Source organism: Photinus pyralis, unplaced genomic scaffold (assembly GCF_008802855.1).
Source record: "Photinus pyralis isolate 1611_PpyrPB1 unplaced genomic scaffold, Ppyr1.3 Ppyr1.4_LG4, whole genome shotgun sequence".
NCBI classification, from domain to species: Eukaryota; Metazoa; Arthropoda; class Insecta; order Coleoptera; family Lampyridae; genus Photinus; species Photinus pyralis.
In genome coordinates, this window is record NW_022170511.1 from 18,931,570 (window position 1) to 18,958,866 (window position 27,297).

At 35.4% G+C, this 27,297-nt stretch overlaps 3 protein-coding genes across 6 annotated transcripts; 2 read left to right on the top strand and 1 right to left on the bottom strand.

Moving 5' to 3' along the window:
- On the top strand, positions 1–9,228 carry LOC116169954 (cytosolic carboxypeptidase 2). Its single transcript, XM_031486166.1, has 16 exons — positions 1–367; positions 462–706; positions 762–914; positions 964–1,193; positions 5,523–5,669; positions 5,718–5,973; positions 6,017–6,297; positions 6,340–6,499; positions 6,547–6,774; positions 6,929–7,020; positions 7,069–7,243; positions 7,290–7,442; positions 8,274–8,404; positions 8,451–8,627; positions 8,675–8,791; positions 8,897–9,228. The coding sequence occupies exons 1-16, from the start codon at positions 229–231 to the stop codon at positions 9,132–9,134; spliced, it is 2,922 nt and encodes a 973-aa protein (XP_031342026.1). The 5' UTR covers positions 1–228; the 3' UTR covers positions 9,135–9,228.
- Positions 9,229–9,701: 473 nt separating this feature from the next.
- LOC116169416 lies at positions 9,702–12,351 on the top strand. Of its 3 annotated transcripts, none has more exons than XM_031485499.1 (4): positions 9,702–10,254; positions 10,306–10,613; positions 10,661–10,830; positions 11,820–12,351. In XM_031485499.1, exons 1-4 carry the CDS (start codon positions 9,780–9,782, stop codon positions 12,205–12,207), a joined length of 1,341 nt encoding a protein of 446 aa, XP_031341359.1. In that variant the 5' UTR covers positions 9,702–9,779; the 3' UTR covers positions 12,208–12,351. The 3 variants fall into 3 exon arrangements, with proteins under 3 accessions (XP_031341359.1, XP_031341360.1, XP_031341362.1); XM_031485500.1 differs by having other exon boundaries at positions 10,661–10,858; positions 11,820–11,987; XM_031485502.1 differs by lacking the exon at positions 11,820–12,351 and adding an exon at positions 10,907–11,813 and having other exon boundaries at positions 10,661–10,858.
- Positions 12,352–16,112: 3,761 nt separating this feature from the next.
- LOC116168170 (calnexin-like) lies at positions 16,113–27,035 on the bottom strand. 2 transcript variants are annotated; one of them, XM_031483847.1, is made up of 7 exons: positions 26,882–27,035; positions 26,381–26,494; positions 20,448–21,599; positions 20,253–20,393; positions 16,641–16,775; positions 16,299–16,493; positions 16,113–16,248 (listed from the first exon to the last, which is right to left on the bottom strand). In XM_031483847.1, the coding sequence occupies exons 2-7, from the start codon at positions 26,468–26,470 to the stop codon at positions 16,186–16,188; spliced, it is 1,776 nt and encodes a 591-aa protein (XP_031339707.1). In that variant the 5' UTR covers positions 26,471–26,494; positions 26,882–27,035; the 3' UTR covers positions 16,113–16,185. The 2 variants fall into 2 exon arrangements, with proteins under 2 accessions (XP_031339707.1, XP_031339708.1); XM_031483848.1 differs by lacking the exon at positions 26,882–27,035 and adding an exon at positions 26,744–26,881.
- Between the last annotated feature and the right edge of the window lie 262 nt (positions 27,036–27,297).

Below are 27,297 nucleotides of genomic sequence, written 5' to 3' on the forward strand. Positions count from 1 at the left end.
ATCATATGATTACTGCATAGTCCTTCCTGTTTTATAGGTATAAATGGAAGATTGATGTGCCAGTTCTCATGTTGCAGTAGATAACTACTACCACCCCTTTACTGTTCTCCATTTAAATCGGGGAATCGTCTTAATAGAGAAAGCAGAGTGTGAATGCAAAAAGCGCGGACGTCAAGAATAAAAATGATAGACGTTATATTGATCAACCAATCCCCATAGCAATGCTTCATGTTTACCTGCTCTCAGTCCGAAACGGTAATTTGGAGTGCATTCGCAAAAATTTACGTTACTTGCAATGACGGCCAGTTGATAAATATTGTGCAAAATTTCACCATGGATTCAGATCAACAAGAAATTCGCATTAAAGGTAGATAAATTATTAAATCTAAGACGTTGACATTAATTGTCAAACCTTTCATTTCATTCTTTTCTTCTGCGCCCTTATCGGAATTTAATAACAGAAACGGAATATGGGTTGGTTAAATCACTGCAACAACTATTTTTCCCAATAACCAGTGCTCCTAAAATTAGTAGTTCACCAGGTGGATATCTAATGAATTTGGTTTTAAAACAAAATCTCTTTGAGGACGACGAGGAAAACGCGGACGAATTATGTTTAATGAAAAAAGATTCCAAAGATCTTTTCGCCGTTATTAAGGAACCTAGCTCCACAATCCAACCGGCAAGGTGGCCGGCCGAATGTCAGGTACGACCTATACACATGTTCTACGACTTCCAAAACGCACATAACGCCGATTTAGGTTTTAGATGAAAAAGTGCGGCATATATACTATGTTCCGTCCGTACCGGAACCGTATTATTTGCCGAATGGAAGAGAAGTGCAACCGAAACCGGTTGGAGAGGAGCTTGGTATGATCGTGTACCAGTATTATCCGATTAGCGCCGTGAATTACGTAAGTTTATCTACCCAATCGTCGTCCTGGCAACATTTTCTTCTTCTAGTTTTGTAGATCAAGCGTCAATGGTAGCCGATATTTGCTCGAAACTTGCCCAACGCCAGAGGAAGAGTCGCTTAAATTCGAATCGAGATTTGAAAGCGGAAATTTAGCCAAAGCAATCAAAATAACTGCCATATATTATGAACTATATCTTAGAACTGATCTTTATACAAATAAGCATATGCAGTGGTTTTATTTTAAAGTTACCCACATGAAGAAGGGAATTGTTTATAGGTAAGTTACTATTTTACGAATTTTAAAAACTCTAGTCATTGCACTATGGCGTACACGGCATCCAGGTTGCCTAATTTCCCTCCCCCCTCCACATTTTTTCTATTCTCCTAGGTGTACTTTTACATAGTGAATAGATCTGCCACTGATACAACTGACTTTGCTCAATACACAATTCATTTTTTAAGTGTTTTCAATTCGATCTTGAAAGAAGCATCTTTAGTTATTTCAAAAAAACTGATACAAACGACGAAGTTATGTCTGCACATGCGCAAACTATTTTTTTGACACGTGATTTGAATCTTCCTCGGCTTAAGTTTCAGAAGAATAGGGTCACACATAAAATATCTAAGTTTGTGCATACGGAATTTTTTCTACATTTTAGGCTTTCTTGCTGTGCGTTTAATTTTTTTGTTAGAAATCGCAGTGGCTTAAAAATCCGTCCATAAATAAGAAAGTTGCATCTGCGCATTCGCAATTCACTTAACACGTGCGACATGCACATAATTTATTTATTTATTTATTTATTTATTTATTTATTTATTTATTTATTTATTTATTTATTTATTTATTTATTTATTTATTTATTTATTTTTATTTATTTATTTATTTATTTATTTATTTATTTATTTATTTATTTATTTATTTATTTATTTATTTATTTATTTATTTATTTATTTATTTATGTGAGAGTGTAATAAACTTTTTACTATAATATAACTTTTTCGTAAGTGGAACAGAAACATTTCTTCCTTTGTGCATGTTTCGACACCATATCCACCCAAATAGAAAAAATTAGGGTCATATCTCTTAAGATAAAGATCTAGTAGTCACACAGACGTAGGGACGGATCCCGGGGCGGACAAAGTGACAACAATAGCAATTTTTTTATTTTTATACCATGTCGATGGCTATACCTAGAATAAATATCGACGGTTGCGTTGGTTACCATTGTGTCAACCAATGGGATACATGTTGCTATGGCAGTTACTCCAAGGATGTCTTATTCTGCGTAAAGGTGTAATTGTAGAATCGGTCCTAAAAGGAATTAATATAAACGACAACCAACTGGGAAAACTGCGACGCAAATACCTATACTACGACTCGGACTACAATATACTACAATGAAGCAAACTACACTGAGAGAAATAATATAATGAAAGTGTCTACCTGAAAATATTTTAATTACAATAAATGTCTTTTTATTTGCCTCAATTAGTTATCAATTTATGACAATAATCTCATATACTGTGCTAAGTAAAATCGATTTTCTAGAAGTGGTGGATAAGGGCAATTAGACATATTTGCTAAACGCTTGTAGATTTTCATAGGTAGAATAACAGCAGATAGCGTTTTCGCTGCAGTTATAAAACTGTTGCATTGAATTGGATATTCTTGCTTAATTACGTTTTTGTAACTGCCATAAACGTTTAGTTTAGTTGGCGTTATGAAATACTAATTTATGGCGAGTAAACATCTACTTGTAGCAATCGTCTTCAGAAGCCGTTTTCGTTCGTTTTTTGACGACCATAAAAGCAGTAGGTATATAGCAATTTCTTAATATACGCATGCAGGTACATTGTGCTGTGCGGGTGTAAGTTTTATTCGGTTTTATTATATTGTACCTAGTGTACCAAGAGCTGAAATTTAAGCCATACCTACCCCAAAATGAGCGAATTTAAGTCATTACTTATTAAATGGGGGCTTGATGTATATTTCGACTATTTCTTAGGTATGTAGAAAGAGTTATATTTTTGCTACTATTGCTGTCTACCGAAATTATTTTTTAAGTTTTTAAGCTACTGAGACCCAGTTGCACCAAAAAAATTAAGCCTTGCTTAAAGTTAAGTCGAACTTAAAATCTATGGCAACGATTATTAAGACAATCGTTGCTATGGTATTTTATTTTAAGTTATGCTAAACTTTAAGGGATACTTAATTTTGACGGTGCAATTGGCCCTCACTGATGAAAATTGTTCAAATTTTATGTCGTGATGTGTTCAAGGTGGAACGTACAGACACGACCGAGTATATTATGCTTTCAGATATTGTTTAACAAGATGTACTGTAGTAAGTCAATTAAAAACCATTCTAATTTAACTACGTTTCTACAACACCTCACTTTGCTACCTACAGTTATTTTGCGGTTAAATCTTCCTAAATATATTATATCCTTACAACAATTTAGTGTACTATTTAAGGTTATTTAACGTACACTTATTCTAATTAAACTGTTTAATAAATTTAATAAATGCCTTTAATTGTCTCTAAAGAAAGTTTATGTCTGTTGCCAGGTTTTCAAATACCTACGGTAATTGATGTAATTACAAATAAAATTAAAATTTGACTGTAATCAAACAGGTACAGAAAACTCTGTTTAATTATCGTGAATAACAAGTTGTATAGTCACATATAGTATTAAATTTTTTTTATTACTGCTAACAGATTTTTCTCTCAGTGTATACTAGTACGTGGGACCTAACTTTCACACTTTTACCTTCTAGACTAGCTTAGTTAAAAACGGGTTAAGAATAGGAAAGAATTCAATTGATTCTTCTTCCACTATAATCTCATTAATAATCATCACTTCGTAATTAAAATGCGGAAATGCTAACTCAAACTTATTAGCAGAATACTTAGAAATTTGAATACCCTAGCATATTTCGAAAGATTATGCAACTGTCATATCGGTGTGTCTTTGAAATATTTTTACTTCCTTTGTAAAGAAAACTTATAATTGTTATCTGAAATAGAATATACTTATTATGAGTAGGCACGAAAATCAAACAAATTCCTACATAAAAATACAAAAACCTAATAGTTAAACTGAACTAAAAGTATTTCTGCTGGCCAGATAATTTAACCTACCCTAGTAAACAATGTATCGATTAATTTTAAATAATCAAATTCAAATCATTAATTGAATAAATTCTATAATACGTACGAAACTTTAATCAATTCCGTTTATTTACTGCTAACTCGATTAAGATGCAAGAAATAAAGATAACAGTTCGTACTTTTTTGTCCTTTCCGGATATAATTGTCTCCTATTCTCGGATTTTCGTTGTGAAAAAACCAACACCTTCAGATATGGGTTCGATGAACTGCATCTCTCACTTCTTTAATGGAATGCACGGTGATGGAATATGGGTTTTCGAAAACCCCACCAAATGCTTGGATTCTCGTACCGTGTATCCTAGGCTTCAATCACAAACAAGACGCTAGTTTTTTAAATAAAAAAACCTCAAGTAAAAACATTAAACAATATGCGCTGAAATGAATAAATAATGCGCCGCTTTTCTTTGGGCACCATTCTAAATGGAAAGTTTTTTTGTTTATCGTGAAATCAATTTATTACTTCACGATAAGTAATAAAAAATAAAATGTGAGCGACCAATTTTTCACTCGCATTGAGAACACGTAGGATAACTTTAATTATTAATATTTATCACAGAAGAGCAATTATTAAAAAAATTTACTTAATTTTACCTTTAAACGTGACGTGCCAGTCTCTCTTCACGTACTACTGTTCGGATACATTTTTCAATTCTTCGTCACCTTAATTCTATACCTTATCTCACATTCCATTCTAAAGTTGTCTCTCTAAAGATATAATATGAATTTCCACAACGTACATATTTGATATTACTTTCCAATTAGGAGTAAAAAGGCAATCAAAATTATATTGCAAATACGCAGATCACCCATTACCTACGTACACACTTGACACATACTAACCTATTTCGAGACTCATTACAAATTCCGTTTTGTTTTTGAATTGATTGGGAAAATGTCTATTGCTGTGAGTTTCAACCCCCTAACGTCTCTGTTTTCTTCATACCACTTGACGTGGTGACAGGCTTTTCTTTTTTAAATTTGTTCTACTCTGGCATCAGTAGCCATCAACCTTCGTTTTACTGGCACGTAGTACGTCATCAAAACGGATAGGTACCAAAAAAAAAACAAGAAAATCTTTGCTGACGACTTTGCGTTAGATTACACAATCACCGTGTAGGGGAAGAGATGTGAGTCTTGTAATGAATGTATTCATATTTTAAGTAATGGATTAAAATTAAGACCACACGGTCATTTAAAATCTTAGCGAGAAAGAATTATAAGTTCCTTTCAAGACGGTTTTTCAATTAAGAACACTCGTCTACGTCGAGGTCCGTATTTATACATAATTATGCACCGGCATGTTATCCGTAATGGGTGTTACGTTCTAATTTTAGTACAACGGGACCTATATAACACCAACTTTTCTGGATAAAAAAATACACCTTGCTAATCATTTAAAATGAGGTTCATGTTTGAAATCGTATTTGATTTTAGATTTTCTATAGTAAATATGACTAAAGACGAAAGTCTTTACAACGATGGCATGAAACCACTATTGTATTCAACGAAGGATGCACAGTTGCATAACGTCGGCTGGAGAAGATGCGGTGATAACATCACGTACTTTTGTAACGAAAATGTGTAAGTTCTTTCAAGGTGTGTGTATTAAGAAAAAAAGGCGCTTTACAGTGGACCTGAGGATCCGGACCAAGTGATGACTTATTCCTTAACTTTTACCCTGGAATTCCCTCACGATGACGATGAGGTTTATCTTGCATATTGCTATCCTTACACTTACACTGATCTTCAAGATTACCTATTAGATCTTTCAAAACACCCCGTAAAGTCGACGTACACATCCTTGCGTTTGCTCTGCAAAACGTTAGCGGGGAATAATCTGTATTACGTGACGGTGACCGCGCCACAAGACAACAGCGAAATTAAGGTACAGTATCAAAAGGGTTAAACCAAAGTAACGCGTTTCTTAGAGGAAGAAAGCCATAGTGGTGACGGCTCGAGTGCATCCCGGTGAAACTCCCGCCTCGTGGATGATGAAGGGATTTTTAGACTTTCTGACGGGAGATTCCGGTCCCGCCAAGGAGCTACGCGAAAAATTTATCTTTAAATTGGTGCCAATGCTAAATCCTGACGGAGTAATCGTGGGAAACACACGGTGTTCTTTGACCGGCAAGGATTTAAATCGACAATACCGTACCGTAATAAGAGAGACGTACCCTTCCATCTGGTACACCAAGCTATTAATAAAAAGGTAAACTCTCCCCATCATCGTCTCCCTAACTCTTCCTTTCAGAATGCTAGAAGAATGCGGGGTAGCGATGTATTGCGATCTGCACGCACATTCGCGGAAGCACAACATCTTTATTTATGGCTGCGAGAACCGACGAGGTCTCGACAGACGTTTGGGTGAACAAGTTTTTCCTTTAATGCTGCACAAAAACTCCGCCGACAAGGCAAGCACTCTAAATGAATTTCCTACGTTTAATTTCCCTTGTTTTAGTTTTCCTTTGAGAGTTGCAAGTTTCGCATCCAAAGGTGTAAGGAAGGTACCGGGCGTGTCGTAATGTGGATGATGGGTATACCCAACAGCTTTACAATGGAAGCATCATTTGCGGGATCTAGAATCGGTAATCGTGCAGAAACGCATTTCACAGTCCAAGACTATGAGCTGATGGGTCGTTCATTTTGCCAAACTCTTCTCGACTTTTATGATGACGATCCAAGAAAGGTAGTATCTGCACCGGCGCCTGTTTACATGTCAATACCTCTTGCGGGATTGCTATGCCTTTTCGTTTACTTGATTCAATTTTTCATTTATAAACAATTTCCAAGTACTCAATAAACGTTGAAGATCATTTTGATTTCATTTTTTCTGCCTCTAGGAACGATTAAGAACGAAAATTGTAGAGAGATTACTTAAAAAGGGATCGAATGCTGACGAACCTACAAATATACCGTTATCAGATTATTCCAGGTAGAAGAGACCTTGTGGTTTGACTTTGTGCATCTCGTTCTGTTCCAGCGATGAGGGTGACACCAGTGATAGCAGTTCAGATGAAGTCGGAAGAGAGGATTTTACCACACCTCTTACCGTACCTCCTCCATCGCCAATTGTAATATCAAAGAGAACCGTTAAAACTGCTCAACCAAAAATTAAGCGTCGAGTGCATAAAGAATCCCGAAAACCTCTACCTGTAGTATGCGGCGATCTGCAATGGGTATTTTGACTGACTTAATTTTTAGATGTACAGAACAAACATAGATGTAGCACTGCCCCCAGAAAAGAAAAATTACTTTTCGTCTTCCAATTCCACTTCTGACTCAGAGGATCTGTATTACAATAAGAAAATCGTTCAGAAGCGTCGGGTCAAGAAGCGTACACGTAAGAAGTTCCAGGTGAGACTGAAGTAGCCTTACTGAAATTGGTGTAACGGGCAGTTACAAATTGAATTTGATAATATCAGAACGTAAAACTTTTATACTAACGGCTAGCTCATCTCGTCTTTATTGCAAATTTCACCAAAGGAGAATGGATCTCACATATACCTTTTTCCTAAAATGGTCAAACGGTATTTTTTAAATCCTTACGTATATTAAAAACATGATCCATAAAAAAATATGCTTTCTTCTACAAACTTCCACATTAAAAGTAAAATTCAATAAAACCAGTACTAACGCTGCACGATCTTTGATTAAGTGACCACTTTCCCCTTTCTTTAAAATTAAATTACTATCCCCCTGATTTAAATAATGAAAACGAGTTTCACCATTTTTCATAAACAGTGCATAACCATAATACCTAATTTTTTTTAACTCAGCTAGAAAATTCTCATTAATTAAATTTGTATTTAAATGAAAAGAAAAACTTTTCCTACAAGCGGGGTTAATACTAAATAAGTCCAGAGAAAAATCATATACAGTGTATAGCCTCCTTCTGTTGTAAAAATATCGTCCGAATCCTTAAGGGTTCTTTTGTTAATACTTGATTGGCAATGAAATTTAAACAAAAGTTAGAGACTGTTAAGGACTCAGTTGGATTTGAATGAACAATAAAACAACAAAATCTTCTTCTTATTCGTTATCATTACGTTTTACGCTCTTCCGGTATTCTCATTCATTCATCCAATTTTTGACTTCTGTTTTAATTTGTTAGTTAAAATTTTAGAAAGAACAAACACAAAAATATTTCAATAACGTAATCGAAAGTAATTTGTAACTAAATTTCAGCCGAGTTTTGTAAAAGATGAACTAACTGAAGACAAATCACCTTGTCGGAGCTTGTCGGTATTAGATTTACTTCCTGTTGGTAAACTTCGAGCCAACCAGAAACATCACTCGACTTACCTACAACCATCTAAGTATTTCTCTAAAATAAAACGTAGGATTATAAATGCGAGTTTCTAGGCATCCAGTCGAATCCAGACATTCTCGAAGTGTTTCACGACAATTGATAGAAGTGCAATACAAGCTAACATCTTTAAAAAATCGCTTGTGGCTGGGTATGAACGATGGCGACACTTCCCTACCGCTGTCTTGGGGAATTTCCAAAATTTCAGAGCTCGATAGATCCAGCTCTAAGAGGTGAAAAAGTTGCACAGTTTTGACCTTTTTTTACCTCTACATTGTAGATTGTCAAATAATAGAGCGGCATCGAAAAGTGCGTCCAAACCAGATAAGCTCGAAAAGAAGGACGAAAAGTCCGCAAAACCAGAAGTTGAAAAGGTCGCCAAGAAAAAACAAAATGGGTATAATATTATCACTTTACAATTAGCTACAAATAGTGAGGCTAGGATTTGTAAATATAATGTATACAAAGAAAGGAAATATTTTAATTTATCGTACTTCTATAGGTTGAGAAGACAAACAGCTCTAGGATGGTTTTCACCAAGAGACCATAGCAAAGTACGCAAGTCGAAAAGTTTACCGGATACTGCCAGTCAAAAATCAAATGATGTCGATATTCGTGGCTGTGATGATAATAACGCCAAAAAAGAAAAATCAAAGAAGAAACACAAAAAGCATAAATTGCACAAAAAATCTTCCGCAATCAAGAACGCCAATATATTCATTAAAAGAAGTCTGATTTAATCATATCATTATAGTGTTCAGATCTTTACACATTTTATTTATAAGTAATACAATATATTGTTTATCATTACATCATAAATATAGTGTTTGTCATTGTGCCTTAGAGGATCATCACTAAAAATAAATTTGCAACATTTAGTTTTTGTATGCTTTGTAGTTGCTGTAAGGCGTTGGGAGTCTCCAAAAACTTGGTATTACAAGTTCAGAAAGAAGGAAAGGAAATTTAAAGGGGATTGAAAGAGAATTTTACCAAACCATAAGCACCTCAGAAGTTTCATTTCGTAAAAATCCAATATGGCGCCCATAAGAAATAAAAAAAAAGCTGTAGCAAATTATTTTAAAGCCAAGCTGCTTTAAGGGTCTATTAATTTGAAGCCGGTTCTGTTGTCGATTACTGCGCACACTCGCCGACGGCCTGCGAAAGGTTCAATTGGAGTAAATTTTCTGCAACAACACTCTCTCGGTTTGTACTATATACATTATATATTTATATACAACTCTGTGACAACACCCTATACACAAATGTCATACTTAAAAATTTGCCTGATGTTGGTACGCCTGCTGTCGATCCTAACCTAACCTCAATTAAATCAATACAGTAGAGAGGAGTAAAAACCAAAGGGTTGATTCTTTTGTATTTGTAATATGAATTCTGATGAACTACCAGAGCTGAGGTATATTCATGAAAAAGAATCCGACACAGAAGTAACTTTAAGAATTATTTTTGACGCTGTCATAAGCGGAATCACTTTAGAAGTTAATCGTAAGCACTTGGAATCAATTATTAATAAGGAACTGAATATTGAGACAAATGAATTAGATATAAGACTGACTAAAGTGTTGTGCGAAGCTGTAGTTTATTATGTCGGTATATGGACAGATTGGGAGCATCGTAATCAACACCACGATGTTTGGTTTAAACGTTTTTGTGAATACCTCACGGTTAAAACTAACTACATCATAAAAAATTCCACAGAGTTTATTGAAGACAATGGTGATGTTGTGGAAAAAGAGACGCAAACGAATAAGATTGATAGGCAAAAGGAACTTGCGCCATATAATATTGTGGTTGGTGGACCTCCAGCAGTTTTAAATAATCTTATATTTACAATGTACAATGGTAAAGCCAGACCATGCGAACAGTGTACCGTTTCATATTTTTGTTTTGTAGGAAGTATCGTAATAAAACAGCATATACCGAAGCCGTGGAAAGATTTAAAATTACCTCAATTCTTAAACTGGCCGTATGTTACCACAGAAGTGAAACTACCCGATATTTCAATAACGAGGGCCAATCAACACCAAATAAGCCGTTTCATAGCTTTAGAAGGGATCCCGCTAATGCGTCCGCACTTCGATCGTATCAATCACATTACTCGGATACCCGAGAAAGCCGAAAATGAGTTTAAGCCTTACTCGTATTCGTACTTTTCACACTACTTTGGTCAGCTAAATGCGATCTTACAAACATTACCACATGTACGATTTCTATTTTGTCGGGTTAACGTTAAAATACACTGTTGCAGGGTAATAGGCAACGTTTAGTCGAGCTGGCTGCGATATTTACGGAATTCTTAAAAGACATCAAAGAGATGAAGCTTTATAAGTCGACGATGTCACCATATGTAACTGTAGGTTTTAATATTGGAAAGTGCCGATATATTCGTAGTAAAAAAATGGTTAATTCTGCTGCACAGTATGTACAATCGTCTGCATGTGTGAAGGTAGCCAGTACTGAGTAATATCCTTAATTAAGAAAATAATTCTGCTAGAAGGGTGTCCAACGACAAGTGAGTTGATATCTGGGAAACTTTAGATCTCGGCACTGGGACCTGGTAGATGGATGCGGTTTTTTTTTATTTAGTAGATTTCAACAGATACTTACGGTGGGTCAAAAGCAAAGTTTCCAATTTCAGATGCTTTACGTAAGCGTCTATGTAGATAACTTGAAGCTGTTTCTTACTATTTGGTGAATTTGTCAACCTCAAATTTGATACTGTCCTCATAGGAATACCAGTTCGTAAGTTGAGGGACCCTGACAGTTAGGTACTGTTTGTCTCCATGGACGTTTCACTTCAAACCAAATGTATTTAGGATCCGACAGTGAAGCGCGTGCGTAATATCTAGCACATCCTGACTAATTTTATTGACAAAGGTGGCTACTCTGCCCCTCTTTTTCTTTCGTAAATGCGCCTCGATAACCACAGTCTAGTAACTAAATTGTCCCTACGATCCTACCTAATCATTACCAACCTAGCTAAATTTTAATACATTGCTGTGTGACCCACACAAAAATACTGAAATGAAAACGCCATGTGTAACACTAAAAAAATAAATGAGACCTATCCCACTATTAGTTACTGAAAAGGACTTCTACAGGCCACAAATATTAGATTTACAAACAATTTTTAAAACACAATTGGCTTCCTCAAATTACAAGAGACTCTAAATTCACTACATTCGTAAACACACGTGACAAAACTTTACATTTTTACACAGGTGACCAGTTTTGCAATGGGCGGCTACCTGCGACTGTTTTTATACTAGACGACGTCTACCGGAATTATTTTCTTAATTAAGGATATTACTCAGACAGTACTACTGTTCTGGTTATCATGTTCCTACTGGTTACATTCACGCACGCCAATTGTCTTTTTAATAATAATGATTACCTTTTTTTTTCAGACACACGCATACTCCTATAAACTATTTTGAAATTATAACCCCTTCGGTGGATGTTTCCTTAAATTATTTCAAGGCAAAACAAGATTGTGAGGATACGAGCCGAGTAAGCTTCAAAAGCTTAAATTTTCTGGCGGAAAAGTTATTAGATCCCTCCAATTCAGATATTGCGGAACTGACTTTTTTTATAAACAATTCTAGTGTCACCTTTAAATGTAATTTGTGCAACGAGAGTTTTTCCGGTGCCGACGCGTATAACTCAGCCACGAAGCATTTTCAACAGCTGCACGAAGGTGAACAGTTAGTATTATGTTTAAAGTGTGGAAAACAGTATGAAGTTCATGTTTTGTGTAATCAGCGATGGTTTCATAGATGTACAAGGCATTATTAAAATTCCCTTTAATTTAGTAAAGGCGTGTGTGTATAGGCAGCTGCTGTGCCAGAAGAAATGAATTGTTTTGAGGAAGCAACAGGGAGATTATATGTAGTATTTATTTTAATATAACCAGTGCAAAATATAAGAGATTCAATCCTACTTGTACTTGCTCCTTTTTTTGTATTACATAAACCAAAAGGGGGAAAAACGAAAAACGTTTGCTAGCAGAAATGTCACAAGCTAGGTTACTATAGATGTCACCAAAAATGCTATCGTAGCAAATCTTAGACCATATAGTACATGGACTGCTAATTGTAACTAAAATATGGTCAAGGACATCGCCTGGGTATGTGAGTTTCAGGGTAAACGAGATTTGAGACTGTCAACCTATAAATTAACAAACGTCAATTAATGAATCGCCTAGATATCCCAAAAAAAGCAAACTTATTCTTATTTGTGGACGTATAGCAAATAATGAAGAGTATTTAAAGCTTCCCGTAATACGCAGTTACTATAAAGCTGCTCTTTAAGCGATCCTAGTGGTGTTTACACGACTTTAGTTTACCCTGAGATTCACATACCCACGACTACAGTGCCCTCTATCCGTGACCATCCATTTTGTATTGAAAGCATAGGGCGAATAGCAGTCCATGTACTGTATGGTCTAAGTAGCAAACACTAGAATATGTTAGGCGTGTTCATACGGACGCGATATACAATGAGCTATATATTGTAGGAGATACGCGATATGGAGGAGGCGATAAATAAGGTTTGCAGTCGTGCGATATTGTCAACTGTATGTGTACCTCCGTAGCAATATATTGGTGCAACATATGACCTCGGTATGAAAGTTACCTTAGGAGAAATGTATGCTAAAATAATAGAACATTCGCCTTCCCAGCTTCACATCGCACCACGCCCACTCCTGACGACAGTGCTTGCCGTGCACACTTGGGCGGTTTAATATGCTAACAATACGGAGTTACCCTATAAAAGTGTACGAAATGGGTTATCCTGTATATATAAATAGTTATCCTAATTTTTTTCTATTCATCAGGTTACTGATCAGTTTTGTAATCTGTACTTCATTAAAATGTATTTGGGAAACTTGCAAAAATAAATTTGAGGGGAAGCTTGTGATGGAACCGTATTAGCCTGCTAAAATTCGATTTAAATATTCCCGAAACCGACCTTGGCGTGACGAAAAAAGTCAAGATTGCGCTGTGTTTCGTTTCTGTGGAACACGTGTTTTTTTCTTCTCTGCTCTACATTGAAATGGGCCATAATTTACAATAAAAGTGTCAAATATAACGCTATGCGAGGGAACTTAATGATCTGTATGGACCCGACGTCTCGGAGCACGGTCGTTATTAATAATTTTCGTCTAGGATTTGTTTAAAAAGGGACATTGCCGCAGAGGTATTTGTGCTTTTGTTGAGAGCAGAAGTAAATTTTCACGTTTCGAATAGTGAGTGCAGCTTCGACAATTACAAAGGTGATGTACTCGTTTTTTTTTCTCTACGTCTATTGCATCCATCTAATAAATAATAATGATATGATTGTGTTCCATTATTTGCCAATTTAATGGTATTCTCGTACAGCAGGATTATTGCCATTTATAACACATTCTAAATACAACTTGCACTTTTAATTATACTGGTCATACTTTGAATTAAATGCATAGAGATTCTACATAAATATCTTGTTGTCCAATTTACAGTACTCCTTTGTTCCAAACGCTGGCAGCATGAATTACTGACCGATTTACGTGTTTTATTTATATTTAGATACAATATGCTTCCTTAGGGGCGATATCCAATACCAGTATGCAGAACTACATTTTAATTTATAATTGAATTTATTGCAGCACATTTCGCTTTTGTTTGTCTGAATATGTTACTGTTTATTTACAGGGTGCTTCATCTGGGGGCGAATGACGTACGTTAGGTGGTTGATTGTTACATATTGCACGTGGCATTGAGAATTAATTACCTTATACTAATGTTTTGCCACGACATGTTTCTTTGTTTTTGTTGTAATGTGATACTATCGTTATGCTCCTACTATTTATTTGAACTGGGTGATTATGATTATTAATATTTGGCAGGGTAACTTGTTTCAAATATGTACTGTGCTATATTTGATACCGATATTTAATATCTCGAGCAGAGGCTGGCTAAAGTTCAGAACTGACATACGCAGAGATATATATTTTATGTACTGTTTTTTGTGTCTTTGAAAGAGCCATCTACCCGATATTGCTAATGAATCTGATTAGTCGATCCCTGACATGTAGTGACCGAATATTGGTTTTGTGTCGGTCTTTGTTATGCCAGTGCAAATATGTCAACGCCTACATAAATTCTGCATATTTTGTTTATGATAATGTATGCGTGCGAGTTTGCCGTTGGTTACTCTGTGATTTTTGTTATGTCATGATTTGTCTTTTGATCAGTTACTGTCAGTACTCATGGTAGAGAGCCTGGAGTTCGGTAATTTATAACTAGTGGGTTGGACTGGCCCTAGAGATGTGTGAATGAAAGAGTTGGGGTCCCGCCTCACTTGCGCAGGGATTCGCTAAAAGCGTGCGGCATGTTCTTGTTGTGACCTTTTGTTTGTGTTATCAATTATCCTTCCTTTGTGGAAGGTTCTTCTGAGAAGCCAACTCCTAGCGATTTCATACAATGTTGACATGTCATGACCAGAGCAACTAAAGACTACTCAGTGTGCGATTTGGATTGGCCATCCAATATCCAAACCTATTATATGAATTTATTGTAATATTTTAATGACTGTTTTTTTTGTTATGTGTGTGAAATATTGATTCTTTAGGAATTCCAGCGGAGTCTGTGATTCAACGTTATTTTAATTTACTTGACAACCATCATCATAATATGCATTTATGCCATTATAGACAACTAATTTTGCTATAAAGTTCAATATTAATTTGTTGGCTGGGTTTTTTCTTGATCAGTTCTTTTTTCCCAGCCTATTGTTATATTTTTACTCGGTGAACTACCATCTTCTAAATTTAACTTGCAATGCGAATTATTTGGATTAAATCTCCATTTTTAAAGCATGTACTTGTTTTATTTGTAATCCTTACTTGATCCTCACTCCGACAGGTAACACATATCTTGTAGCGACTCTTAAAAACACAACGTAGTAAGTTGTCCTATTATTCGGTTATTCAAGTTAGGTAGCTTTGTCTAGACGATCACGTGCCATGGGGTTCAGTTTGTTTGGGAGGGAAAGTTTTGAATTTAAATCTTGAGTTGCGCAGTCTCTCGGGGCTGGCTTGGGTACATCACAAGCCGTTACAAAAAAGGCAATAGAATTCGACAAATAGCATGTCAATGCTCAGTTCAGATGAAATTTAACCTTTCCCCAGCGCCTGAATAATTCCAAACTATATGTAGGACACCTAAAATAAGATTTTATACAAAATACACAGATTGATAATACTTTAGAAGTATGTTTATTAGCACAACGATGTACAAAAGTTGAAAGCCTATAAATAAAATTTTCTCGGTATACCAAAACCGTTAACTTAAACAAATTTTCATGTTGGATTTAAATGGATTAATAATGTGCATATACAGATGACTTAACGAAACAACATTTTCTTGATAAAAATGACAGCAACACTTTTAATTTCTTCTTAAATATTCCCTTTAAATGATTTTGTAATACAAAATAACAACTTACAGATTAAAACACATTTTCCGTTTGGTAAAATGCATCAGTTACCAATAACGTACAGAATATGAACACACACTTTCATAACAAAATCTACCTAACTCGCCATTAACAAATACGTAAACAAAACAAAACACTAGATAGCCACTATAGTAATGTGTATAACAATAGTGTCCAAATTTATATGAATTTACTTCTCTAGAACTTGGTTTCCCTTTTTGTTAAATTAGATCTATAAATAAATACAGTACAACTCACTTTATAAAACAGGTGCTAGTGCAAAACGATAGTCTATCATTCCTTTCGAGGCTTTCTCTTTCTAGGAACGTCACCCTCACCATTCTGATCGGATATTACCTATAAATGAACAGATTAAAATTGCACACTTTTTTTTTGTAATTTACTACCGCATCCTTTTCATCTTCATCGTCATCATCATCTTCATCCTTATCTGAATATTTTTCTTTATCCTCACTGGCCTCATCATCTTCTACACTTTCATCTATTTTATTGGCATTAGACATGCCAGGGGCCGCTAAGTCATCCGGAGAAGGCGCATCAGTCTTCTTTGCTTCAGCTGCACGTTTTAATTCTTCATTTTCCTATGATTACAAGAAAGCTGCATTTCTGTGAGGCTGAAGGTAGTTTGCATAGCAAGTATTTGTAATTGCCTTGATACAGCAAACTACAGCACGATTTTGTAACTAAGCAGTCACACAGAGACTGGCTTAGATTTGTAAGTAGCTTACCGTAGGACTAGCAGACTTTGGTTTGCAGCACAGGTACAAAATAAATACAATAGGAACGCCCAGGACTAAGATGTAGACGATCCATAGGATAGGATAATCGTTGGTCAAATTGGCTAATCTCTGCACTACGCTTTCCTAATAATTGCATACATTACTTAGCTAGCAATAATACAAACATTATTTATCTTAGGAACTAAGCATTTACTGTTAAAAGATAAAAGTAATTTTTGCATCAAGCATACTGAACAATACTATTACAGCTGAGTGAGACAAGAAATATGAAAATACCTGTTTAAGACAAGAACACAAATACCATATGTAACCACTGACTGGTATCAAACAATATATAAAAAAGGCTCCCGTTAGTTTGGGCCGGTAACCAATTGCTTTCATCAAATATCCCCAGAAAGTGCGCTACGTGCAAGTAAAATGAATTGTATATCACTGCTGTAATTGACGATTTTTATTGTAGGTACAACCAAAGATAACACTGGGATTGGTGGATTTCAGATTAGTTCATTTCATTTTGAAATGACAAGAAATTTCATCGAAACAATTTAAAGAAATTACTCGATCTATCACCGAACCACATATTTACCTGTACCACTTTATACAGGTAGACTCAAATTCGAGGGCCACCGTGGGGAAATCGGAAACAGTAAGCGCTAGATAAGTAGTTTAAATTTGGCAAAGTTGCGTATTTTGATGCTTAACAGAATGGCTTTTTAAATAATTTCGGAAAAAAATAAAAACGATTTTGTAAAATTTTGTTTTTGTCTGGACATCTTCGAAAGTAATCGGAATTTTTTCAGCTTCAACACCGCATTTTGTTAAGCATCAAAATACGCGACTTTGCCAAATTTAAACTACCTACCTATCCCCATGGTGGCTCTCGATTTTGAATCAGCCTGTATAGTATACTTATTTTAATGACTATGTATAAATAACATGTCAATGTAACAGTAGGTAGTGTGTGCATTATCTTCAATACAAAGAGGTTGCTTATTAGACGTTATACATTTAAACAAATTATAGATACAGGGAGATCAATAATCACATGCTGCGCCGCTCTTATAAAATATCACATTAGTAACCATTTGCCGCAACCAGGTATATGTGTACCAATACAAAACATAACCTATAATTTTACAAACAATGATTTGTGATTCTTATTACTTTCGTCCCTTTCAAAACGGCTTTTTTCAAGACTACCAGTTTCTTTCGAATATTTACAAGGTGGGTAAATTACTTGCAAATTACAAACAAACGTTTTTTTAGTTGTAGCGTGTAATAGGCAATAGGTTTACTCCGACAAGCCTTTTACTTTAGAAGAGAATAAGATGTGTTTGCTGTCCTGTTTCCGTAATGGTACTAAAGACGAAAGTGGAGTTTGGGAGTACTCGATACGTTTGTGTATACAGGAGTTTCGATAAACGATTGTCAACCATGACGAGGATTACAACAATATACGCCGAAATGCTCATCGTTTACTTGAGCGGTTTAACATACAGGAAGTCTTTCTTCTGGGAAGTCACCTGGCCGCTTAGTGATTGCTAATAAGGAGGTTGTAAAAGATGTTCTTGCTCGTCTTGAGCAAAGTCGGAAAAAGCAGCTGCGACAATTTGTCCCACTAACGGGCATCTCATACGGAACGTGTGACACTATTGCCTGAAGAAAATTGTACTTCTATCCTTTAAAGTAACCGTGTTACAAGAACTCTTCGTCCAGACTTGCAAAGCCGCCTAAATTAGTGCAGGCAAATTTACGAGATGGCAACGTATTCGAAACCGTTTACACACCATTGCCGAATTACGAGCAGGTATAGAAGCTACCGTTTGAAACATTATGCAACTGTAGTTACATTCCGTCTTCGAAAACATGAAGAAAAGAGTGGATCCCTGTCTTAATAATGGTGGCGAGCACTTCGAACAGTTGTTATAGTGTGCATGTAATTTATCCAATTATTTCGATATTAACGAGTTGTAAAAGAAATAAAATCGTTTCCAATTTTTGTAGTAATTTGCTATTCATGTAGTTCCACATAATTTGGAAACTTACAAGGTGGTTAATCGTTGATTTAGGTTAAATATGGTTAAACGTCAAAAGTTTACTTTAAGGTTATGTTTTAGTATTGGTGCACCAGGCCTGTTGCGGCAAATGATTACTAACGTCATAATTTATTGAAGCGGCGCAGCAACTCAATATTGATCGCACTGTATAAGAAATGACTTTTTGACGTTGACGTTTTTTGTGAAACTTTAATACCACAAACAAAATCACTCTAGCTACGTTTCTTTCGGAGAGATAAATACAAGGTGAAAACAAAAAGTTTGACTTTTTTTAATCATATCTTACTACCCATGTAAGATAGAAAACAGGTAAAAACTGTTTTAGATATTTTTACATAGAATTCCGTGGCGTAGTAAAAAATTTTTTCTGCACGTTGGTATTTTTTAAGTGCAACAGCCTGTACATTTTAACTTAATTTTTTTTCATTATTTTTCCTGATTACATTGATGTATCATAAACTACATTTTTTTAAAATTTTAGTCACTAACCAAAAATAAAAACCTTACTTTTTTACCGTACTAGGCCACGGATTTGTGGAGATTTTGTTTTGTTTATTGTATCCATAGCAGCCGAATCAATCAACAAAAATGGCCAACGGTAAAAATGCCACTTCAAAATTTGGAAAAATATTTTGTTATACAGTGTCCCCCCGAATGGACTGAACAAGAGGGAAAAATTTTTTAATTTTAACTTTACGCAAAAATGTCATTCTTTATAAAAAATTTTGCCTGCCTCAAAACCACCTATTCTCAAATAAAAATCTAGATATTCCTTTTAGCAGCCGAGAAAATTACAAAAAAAAACGCAAAATCTACAGCGGACATTTTTCTAAGTTGCATGTTTTTGATTAAATCAGACTATCATTGTATCTTCCATGGCAACCTGATAAGCAAATCAAGTTAAAAAAGACACCTTAGAGCTTAAGAGAAACATTTTATTTTATTCAATGTGGTATCCTCCAACCTCTACACACTTTTCAGCTCTACATACAAATTCTTTATAAACATTGTGGATCTTCATTGACAGAATTTATCGCTTCCGTGATTTTTTGCCATGGAAGATACAATGATAGTCTGATTTAATCAAAAACATGAAACTTAGAACAATTTCCGCTGTAGATTTTGCGTTTTTTTGTAATTTTCTCAGCTGCTAAAAGGAATATCTAGATTTTTATTTCAGAATAGGTGGTTTTGAGGCAAGCAAAAATTTTTATAAAGAATTACATTTTTGCGTAAAGTTAAAATTAAAAATTTTTTCCCTCTTGTTCAGTCCATCCAGGGACACACTGTATACAATACAAACCATGATAGCTCAGTGGATAACAAAACCCAGTTCCCACAGTTTTCAATTAAACATTAGCCCAATCATCATAAATACATACAATTTAGTAATAATGAAAAAGATGTTGTGGTTTACTTTAGAAAATAATGTGTATTATCTCTTCTGTTGTTGAAAACATGATTTCTTTTATCATTTAAGACAATATCAATCACAAATTGAACAAGATACAAAAATCTGCAGAGTATGTTCTTATTAACTTACAGAATCCCGTGCGATCTTTTGACGTTTCTTTTCAAATGTGGCCGCCGCCCAATGCTCAGCAACATAATGGTCGTCGGTAATAATAATATTATCGAAATAAATATCTTTGGACATAGACCATAATTCGAAACCTACAGCGGACTAAAAGGAAGTTGCAAATAGACGTGTGCAAAAAAAAAAATTTACGCTACTTACAACAGTGTGCATCTTAAATGGTTCTTTATCTTCGAAAAATTCTGGATTGGGTATACGTCTCGGCCTCCACTTTCCTTTGTAATTGGGATTATCTATTAGAGGAGCTCTCCACTTTCCTTTGAAGTTAGGATTATTGATGAGGGGAGGTTCCCATTTGCCACAGCCGGTAGCGTCGGCGCAGACGGGATTGTCGATGAGGGGAGGTTCCCAACTGCCGTCCATTTCTGTATCCCAATCGACGGGTTTTTTTGCATTAGGATCAGGAATGTGTGTAGGTTCGTCTTCTAACCAACCGGATGGCATTGTGGCAAACTCATCTATTATCTGCGCGGGTGCGTCTTCGTCCCAGTCTTCAGGTTTGACGGCCTCAGCATCGGGAATTTTCTCTCGTTCGTCCCAATCTTCCGGCCTACTATCTTCTGGATCGTCGATTTCGGAAGGAGGATTTACACTCGGGGTGAAGTCTTCCAATAAACTGCCAGAGTTGATGACGGTTTTATCAACCTTTATTTCAAACGTGTTGTCTGGATTTAGTATGAGAGTGTATAAATGTGGCAATTTGTCGGAAAAGTAATCCTCAAGGCGCTCGGTTGGTTTCTTACAATGTTTTTCTTCAACACTTCCATTGCGAGGATTTTTATGCCTGAATATGAAGTGCAATTTATGATCGTTGCCACACTTATCTGGTCCAAACATTATGGTATATGGAGATTTATCAGTGAACTGCCCTAAGTTCCTTGTATCGGTACCGTCACTTAATAATTTTAAGTATGCGCCCCCACACTCTTGCCCATCTTGCAGAATAACTTCATACTGAACAATCAACGGCTTCGTATTGAAAACGAAAGGTTTAATCAAGGACGATGCAATGGCTGCATGTTTCGCCTTAGATTTTAAAACTAAGCCCATATCACCCACTAACGCATCTTTCAAAGGTGCCTCAAGTTCCCATATACCGTCATATTTTGCTATTTCTTCTGAAATACCGTCCTTTTTCGCTTTGGATTTTATCCATCTTTTAGAAAATTGTGCTGCATCATCGAAATGATCAGCGAGATACACTTTATTTTGATCAATTGGTGTGGGGCTTTCGTAGGGAACGTCTACCGTTGAAGGTTCACTTTCAACTTCTACTGTTGCTTCATCGGCATCCTACAACGAAGACGATTTCTTAGTCAATAAAAAAAGTAGTAGAATTTACTGAAGGTAGGTAAGCGTTTTTTTTTAGTAATTCGCGAAGTGGCCATGAAAGATATATTTAATTTTAAATTTTATTACCATAATAACATAGATATTGACTTTTTATGGCGTTGCGATCAATTTTTAAGCAAATGCCTTAGAAACAAAAGGTAACAATAATTCTCAGATAAACCTAATTGTTTTAGTAGTTGACATTAATTTTTTAAAAATCTATTTAAAACCTAATATACGGCTAGGGCTGGACGATACCATGACTTTTTTGTAGGAAATTTAGTTCCCTACAATTAGACATAAATTTTGTTCGTACCTATTCCGGTTTGCCCGAACGTGCTTTTCGTAAGAAAACTCCATAATATGTTCTCCACTAGTAGACGTGTGATAGACCCAACTTACAATTTTCTTACATTGAATCGACCATGATATTGGTTTAAAAATTATTATTTCACGCAGTAAGTTAAAGTTCCTAGATTTTTGTGCGATTCTTTCGCGCCTTTGATATGTTTTCCTGCACAAATATTGTCATAATATCATAAGTGACGTACACTGATGTCTAAGGATAACCAAATTTGGTTCAAATCGGTTTAGCTGATAATGAGAGTATAGACAGACAGACCGATTGATATCGAGATTTTCTTTGATTCGGATTCCTAGTGCTTCAAAACGTGTATATCCGTAAAAAAAAGTGGGGGTCATTGTTTACCCCAAAGCAATACCTCCCTTATTAACGTGCGGGTGGTAAAAAAGAGACGACAAACGTCTTTTCAACAGATTCAACACCATCAAGGAGGCACGCTGTAATTAAAATAGCCTTCATGAGCTGGAACAGGTAACCCATACAACGTTGCAATAGCATAAATGGATCTGTAGTCTGTTTGCAAGACAAATAAGCTAATTTTAAATCAGTTGTGGATAAGTTATCCAAGTCACCGCAAGAGGTATATATTATAGTAGTAATTAGCTTAGCGAGAGATTCAGTATTCCGCCAAATTCAGTCTAGGGTCAATTATTACACACTTCCGACGTGTGTAAAGCATTGGAGTTGGTCTGATTTAAGTCATTGTTGCTAATAAGCATCGTAGTGTCATCTGCATATTGAATACATTTAGAAAATTTAGGCATACAGTAACGAAAATATCAAGAAAAGGAGTGGGCCTATAACAGAACCTTGTGGCCCTCCTATACCAATTTTTCAAAATAAGAGATTTTCACTATTTACCTTAGTAGATCGAAATCTGTTTGATAGGTATGATGATATGGGATTGCTGCTAACTTTATCAAAGTTGTAGTGATATTTTAATTTATTAATTATATTTCCAGAAATATGTAGGTAATACTAGAAACATTTAAGAAATATGGAACCACTTTCTAAACTTGGGAAATATTTAAGAATTCTCAAATAGAAACTGTTAAGAAAATTGATTTTCTGTTTACATTATATACTATGGTAAATCTTTATAACAAGGGTATTAATTAAGGATAGAACACATCTAGACTACACTGTCGAAGAATGGAACCCATAACACTGATAGTATTACTGTGTTGAATCGCTAAGAATATTCTCTGTATCCAATAGCTTCTTGCTTTGGGATTTATATTTATACATGTATTTTACAATTTAATCTCACTTGCCTCATATCATATACAGGGTGTAGCATCTAAGACGCCTCGGATCATAATTCCTTTACAATAAAAGATACCGAAAAAAGTCTTAGACCAAACTGGTATACAATTAAGGCCAATTCACATTATCGGTCAGATCACGGTCCGGTCAATTATTGTAGCGTGCATTTCTATGAACATGTTCTGACCGTCAAATGTGAATATTCCTATTGAAATAGCATGTTACAATATTTTGAGCGGAGCGTCACAGCGTCACCTGAGCTATAGTATGAATTGGCCTTTACTTTCGCCATATTTCTAAAATATTTTTGATTACCAGGGGCGTGCTGTATTTCAGTGGCGTATCAAACTTGCGTTTTTTTAAATGGAATACCCCATGTTTTATTACTGATTTGGAACGTACCTACTTAAAAATACTAATTTTTTTATGTAACATGTTATACCCTTAAATTTGACGATTTCGCTGTTATACCCTTTTTTTTGTCAAAAGTTGACCATAAGAAAATTTCAGAGAAAAACCAAGTCGAAACGCCAACTTGTAAAAAACAAAAGATGTTCAATTCAGATTGTTTTTTAATCAACGTTGCAAAAATGTTCCATACTCAAGCAGGAATGGTTGATATAGTGTTTATTCTTAGAGAGCGTTACTGGAATTGTTTGCTGGTGTCACGAGTGTACGCTGGGAGATATCCTGGCAGAACAAAGATCTATGCCTGTTTCAAAAGGTGTTGGATAGATTTACAGCCACTGGCAGTGTAAAGCGACCAAGGAGATTTAAACGGACGCCGGTTTTGGCGGAAGATAATGAATTGCAAGTTCTCGGAGCAGCTGTTGTCAATCTCATCGTCATATTAGTGTGCGTGAAATTAGTACTTCCAGTAGTTGTAAATCATTAAGGGCGACTAATGGTGGGTTTACACAGTCATTAGGTCATTAAGAAATAGCCAATAGAAACAAAGGTATGGAAGGGTTGGTTAGTGAGGGACAATAAACGTTTGATTCTATTGGTCATTTCTTAATGATAGTAATGTCTAATATGTATCAACCCACCATACACTGCCGAAAAACTTGCAAAAATTGGAGCTGTTAGTTACCTTATGAACCTTGCATTATGCCTGCTTAAACATTGAATTGCTGAGAGTCCTTATTCGCGGCGGCACAAGGCGTGAATGGTTACAATCAGCTAAAGAAATTGGGTGAAGCCTGATAGTTGTTTATAATAGGGCACCTCTTGGTTTTTGACTTTTTATGAAACTAAGAAAACAATACACTCTCCAGTGGCTGGTTAAGAATTAACCGACTGTCTGCTGTTTACAGTATTAAATCTCTGAAATAGTTATTTATTATACAAGACGATAAAGGGCACCTTCGAGTGAAAGATGTTTCACGAGATGGTCAATTTCCCTTTATTGTCGTGTATTATAGAAAACTTTATTTTATAGCAGAAGCCATACAAATCATTGTAAAGCTTCTGACAATTCTGAATTTAATTTAGAGACGGCAAAAATAGCAAGCTTAGGTTCTGCACCGAGATGGTTTCCATAGAAACAGAATTGTTGTGGTTGACACAATGGTAAGCAACGCAACCGTCGACATTTATTCTAGGTAGTATAGCTTATTCTTGGTATATACCTTCATTCACGATACACTTACACACGGTATGCTCATTATTTTTCTCAAACGCGTTTTCTACTGCGCATTACGTCACCTGCGAACGTGTGGCGCCAAAATTCAAATGTTTATTCACGATCCAGTACACATGTCACGCGTGACAGTTTGCAACTGATCAGTTGTATCTACGAGCTTTAGCGTTAATTTGTTGATATAATTAATCGCTAGTGAAAATTCCAAAATGCCAGGTTGTGTAGTGGTTCAATGGAGCAATTCTAATAGAAAATCAAAAGGAACGGAAATATAATACTTTCGATTTCCAGACATTGAAGACTTTTCTCGAAAATGGATTGTTGCATGTCGTTGTAATGATAAAATTAACTTGAAAAATGGTGTATTTTAGTATTTACATTGCTGTTTAATTTTATAGTCTGTATTTGTTCTGTCCATTTTGAATCCAGCCGTTTTGAAGCACCGCTATGGGAACGACTTCTTAATTACACTTTTAAAAATAGCGGACATTTGAAACCTGATCCTGTACCTACTTTAAAACCACCACGTAATAATGAAAATCAAAATAACAGGAAAACGGAGGAGAGATTAGATCTTTTGATAACGCATTAATTACATAATATTTACTTAAAAAGCCGCACTTCATGTTTAGAGCCTATATTTTTGGTTAGAGTTTATTTCATACGATCGCTAAATCCCAGAAATACCCGACGCGACGATCTCTACACATATCAGTGTGATTTGTCTATCTAAGAAGCGTAATTTTGCTCTATATTCTGTGGTTTTGTTCGCACGTGACGTCACACTAGATGCGCAAGAGCATACCGTTGTAAGTGTATCGTGCCTTCATTGTAGAATCGGCCCTTAGCCTACTCACTCAAACCTGTTAACATGTCAATTTAACAAATGCCATAAAATGAAATATAAAAGTAGATACAAAATCCTTAAGTAATGTTGCAAATAGCTACAACACAAATGAGGTGTACATTTCTTTTTGAAGTGAACCTCTTGTAAAGTTTCACAAAATAAAAAGATTCCTGCAAAAGTAATTACACAAAATTACAACAAAAAACATTTGAACTCATCTTCATTATTTCTGCACCAATAGTCATTGGGGAAGAGCTGTAGCTAGATGTCCAAGAAAGATTTCGAGCCAATACCGATTACAATAGTTTACATTTCCTTTGTGAACAATAAGAAACCAAAAACTATACCAACTTTAATAAGTCCCATGACTAATTAACTCAAAACAGTTCAAGATAATAAGGTAATTATCATTTGTACCTTGTGTGCCCCTCATCTATCTAAGTACTTCAGTACACAATGAAGCAAATATTTCTAAGTACTTAAGCACTTAAATAAGGAAATCGAATTAACATTTCGAAAAGGAAATCTAACCACAATTAAATAAGTGATAAATTAACGGAAACTGATTGCTAGAATACGTTACTATTTTCCTTAGATCTACACTTTAGACAACAAAAACTTACGAATTCATCAGGATCCTCCTCTGCACGATTCACAGCCGAAATTGCTACCAGTAGATATAACGTACAAATAACTCTTACTAATTTTCCCATTTCTTCTTATGCCTCAAACTAGACCTGCAATTAGAGAAGAATTATTCATACGCCGCATTTATGGAAGTGTATGATGCAAGAATTTCCCTTTTTAATTTAATTAAAATTAGTATAGGTCTGAAAGGGTGGCAATGGATGATTCAATTTCCCACCCCAGGTTATTGAACTTATTAATATTAATTAACGGTAAACGTGCATACTTATTTCAAATGAATCTTTTAAACTTTATTTCTCTGGTTTATTAATTTGTAAATGACAAATAGTAATTCTAACCTAAACTGGTGATGATTAATTAAATCCTTTCCTGCGGTTATCGGTCGTCAAAAATGATGGAGTTGAAGGCCCAATTGGAATCGTCCACCACCGATTATCAATCAAAATGCTTTAATTTGTTCACAATTTAGTACTTACCGAAAAAAACTAATAAACATAGAAGAAGGCAGCTCGGAGGATGAATTGAACGATAAATAGAAAATTTTTTAAGTGGCCAATGAGAAGCACCGTTAAGCAACCAATGAGAAGATTCCAAATGGCATGACAGCTTGACGAACTTGCAGGGCCGTAATTACTTTTTCACACAACCTATATAATGGAAAATATTGTTTTTTAAATAAATAAAAATAATAGCAGGTTTGTTACTATGGATTATTATAGTTGGGAAGGAAGTGACCAACAGGTTACATAACGTTACCCACAAAAATTTAAACAAATCTGCAGATCGCCAGTGGTGGACTAGGCGTCTGGACCAACACAATCAATTACAAACCTCTCGCCAGGAAAGATTGCCGGTCATAGAACACTTGATCCCGGTCTACAATCTATGTTTT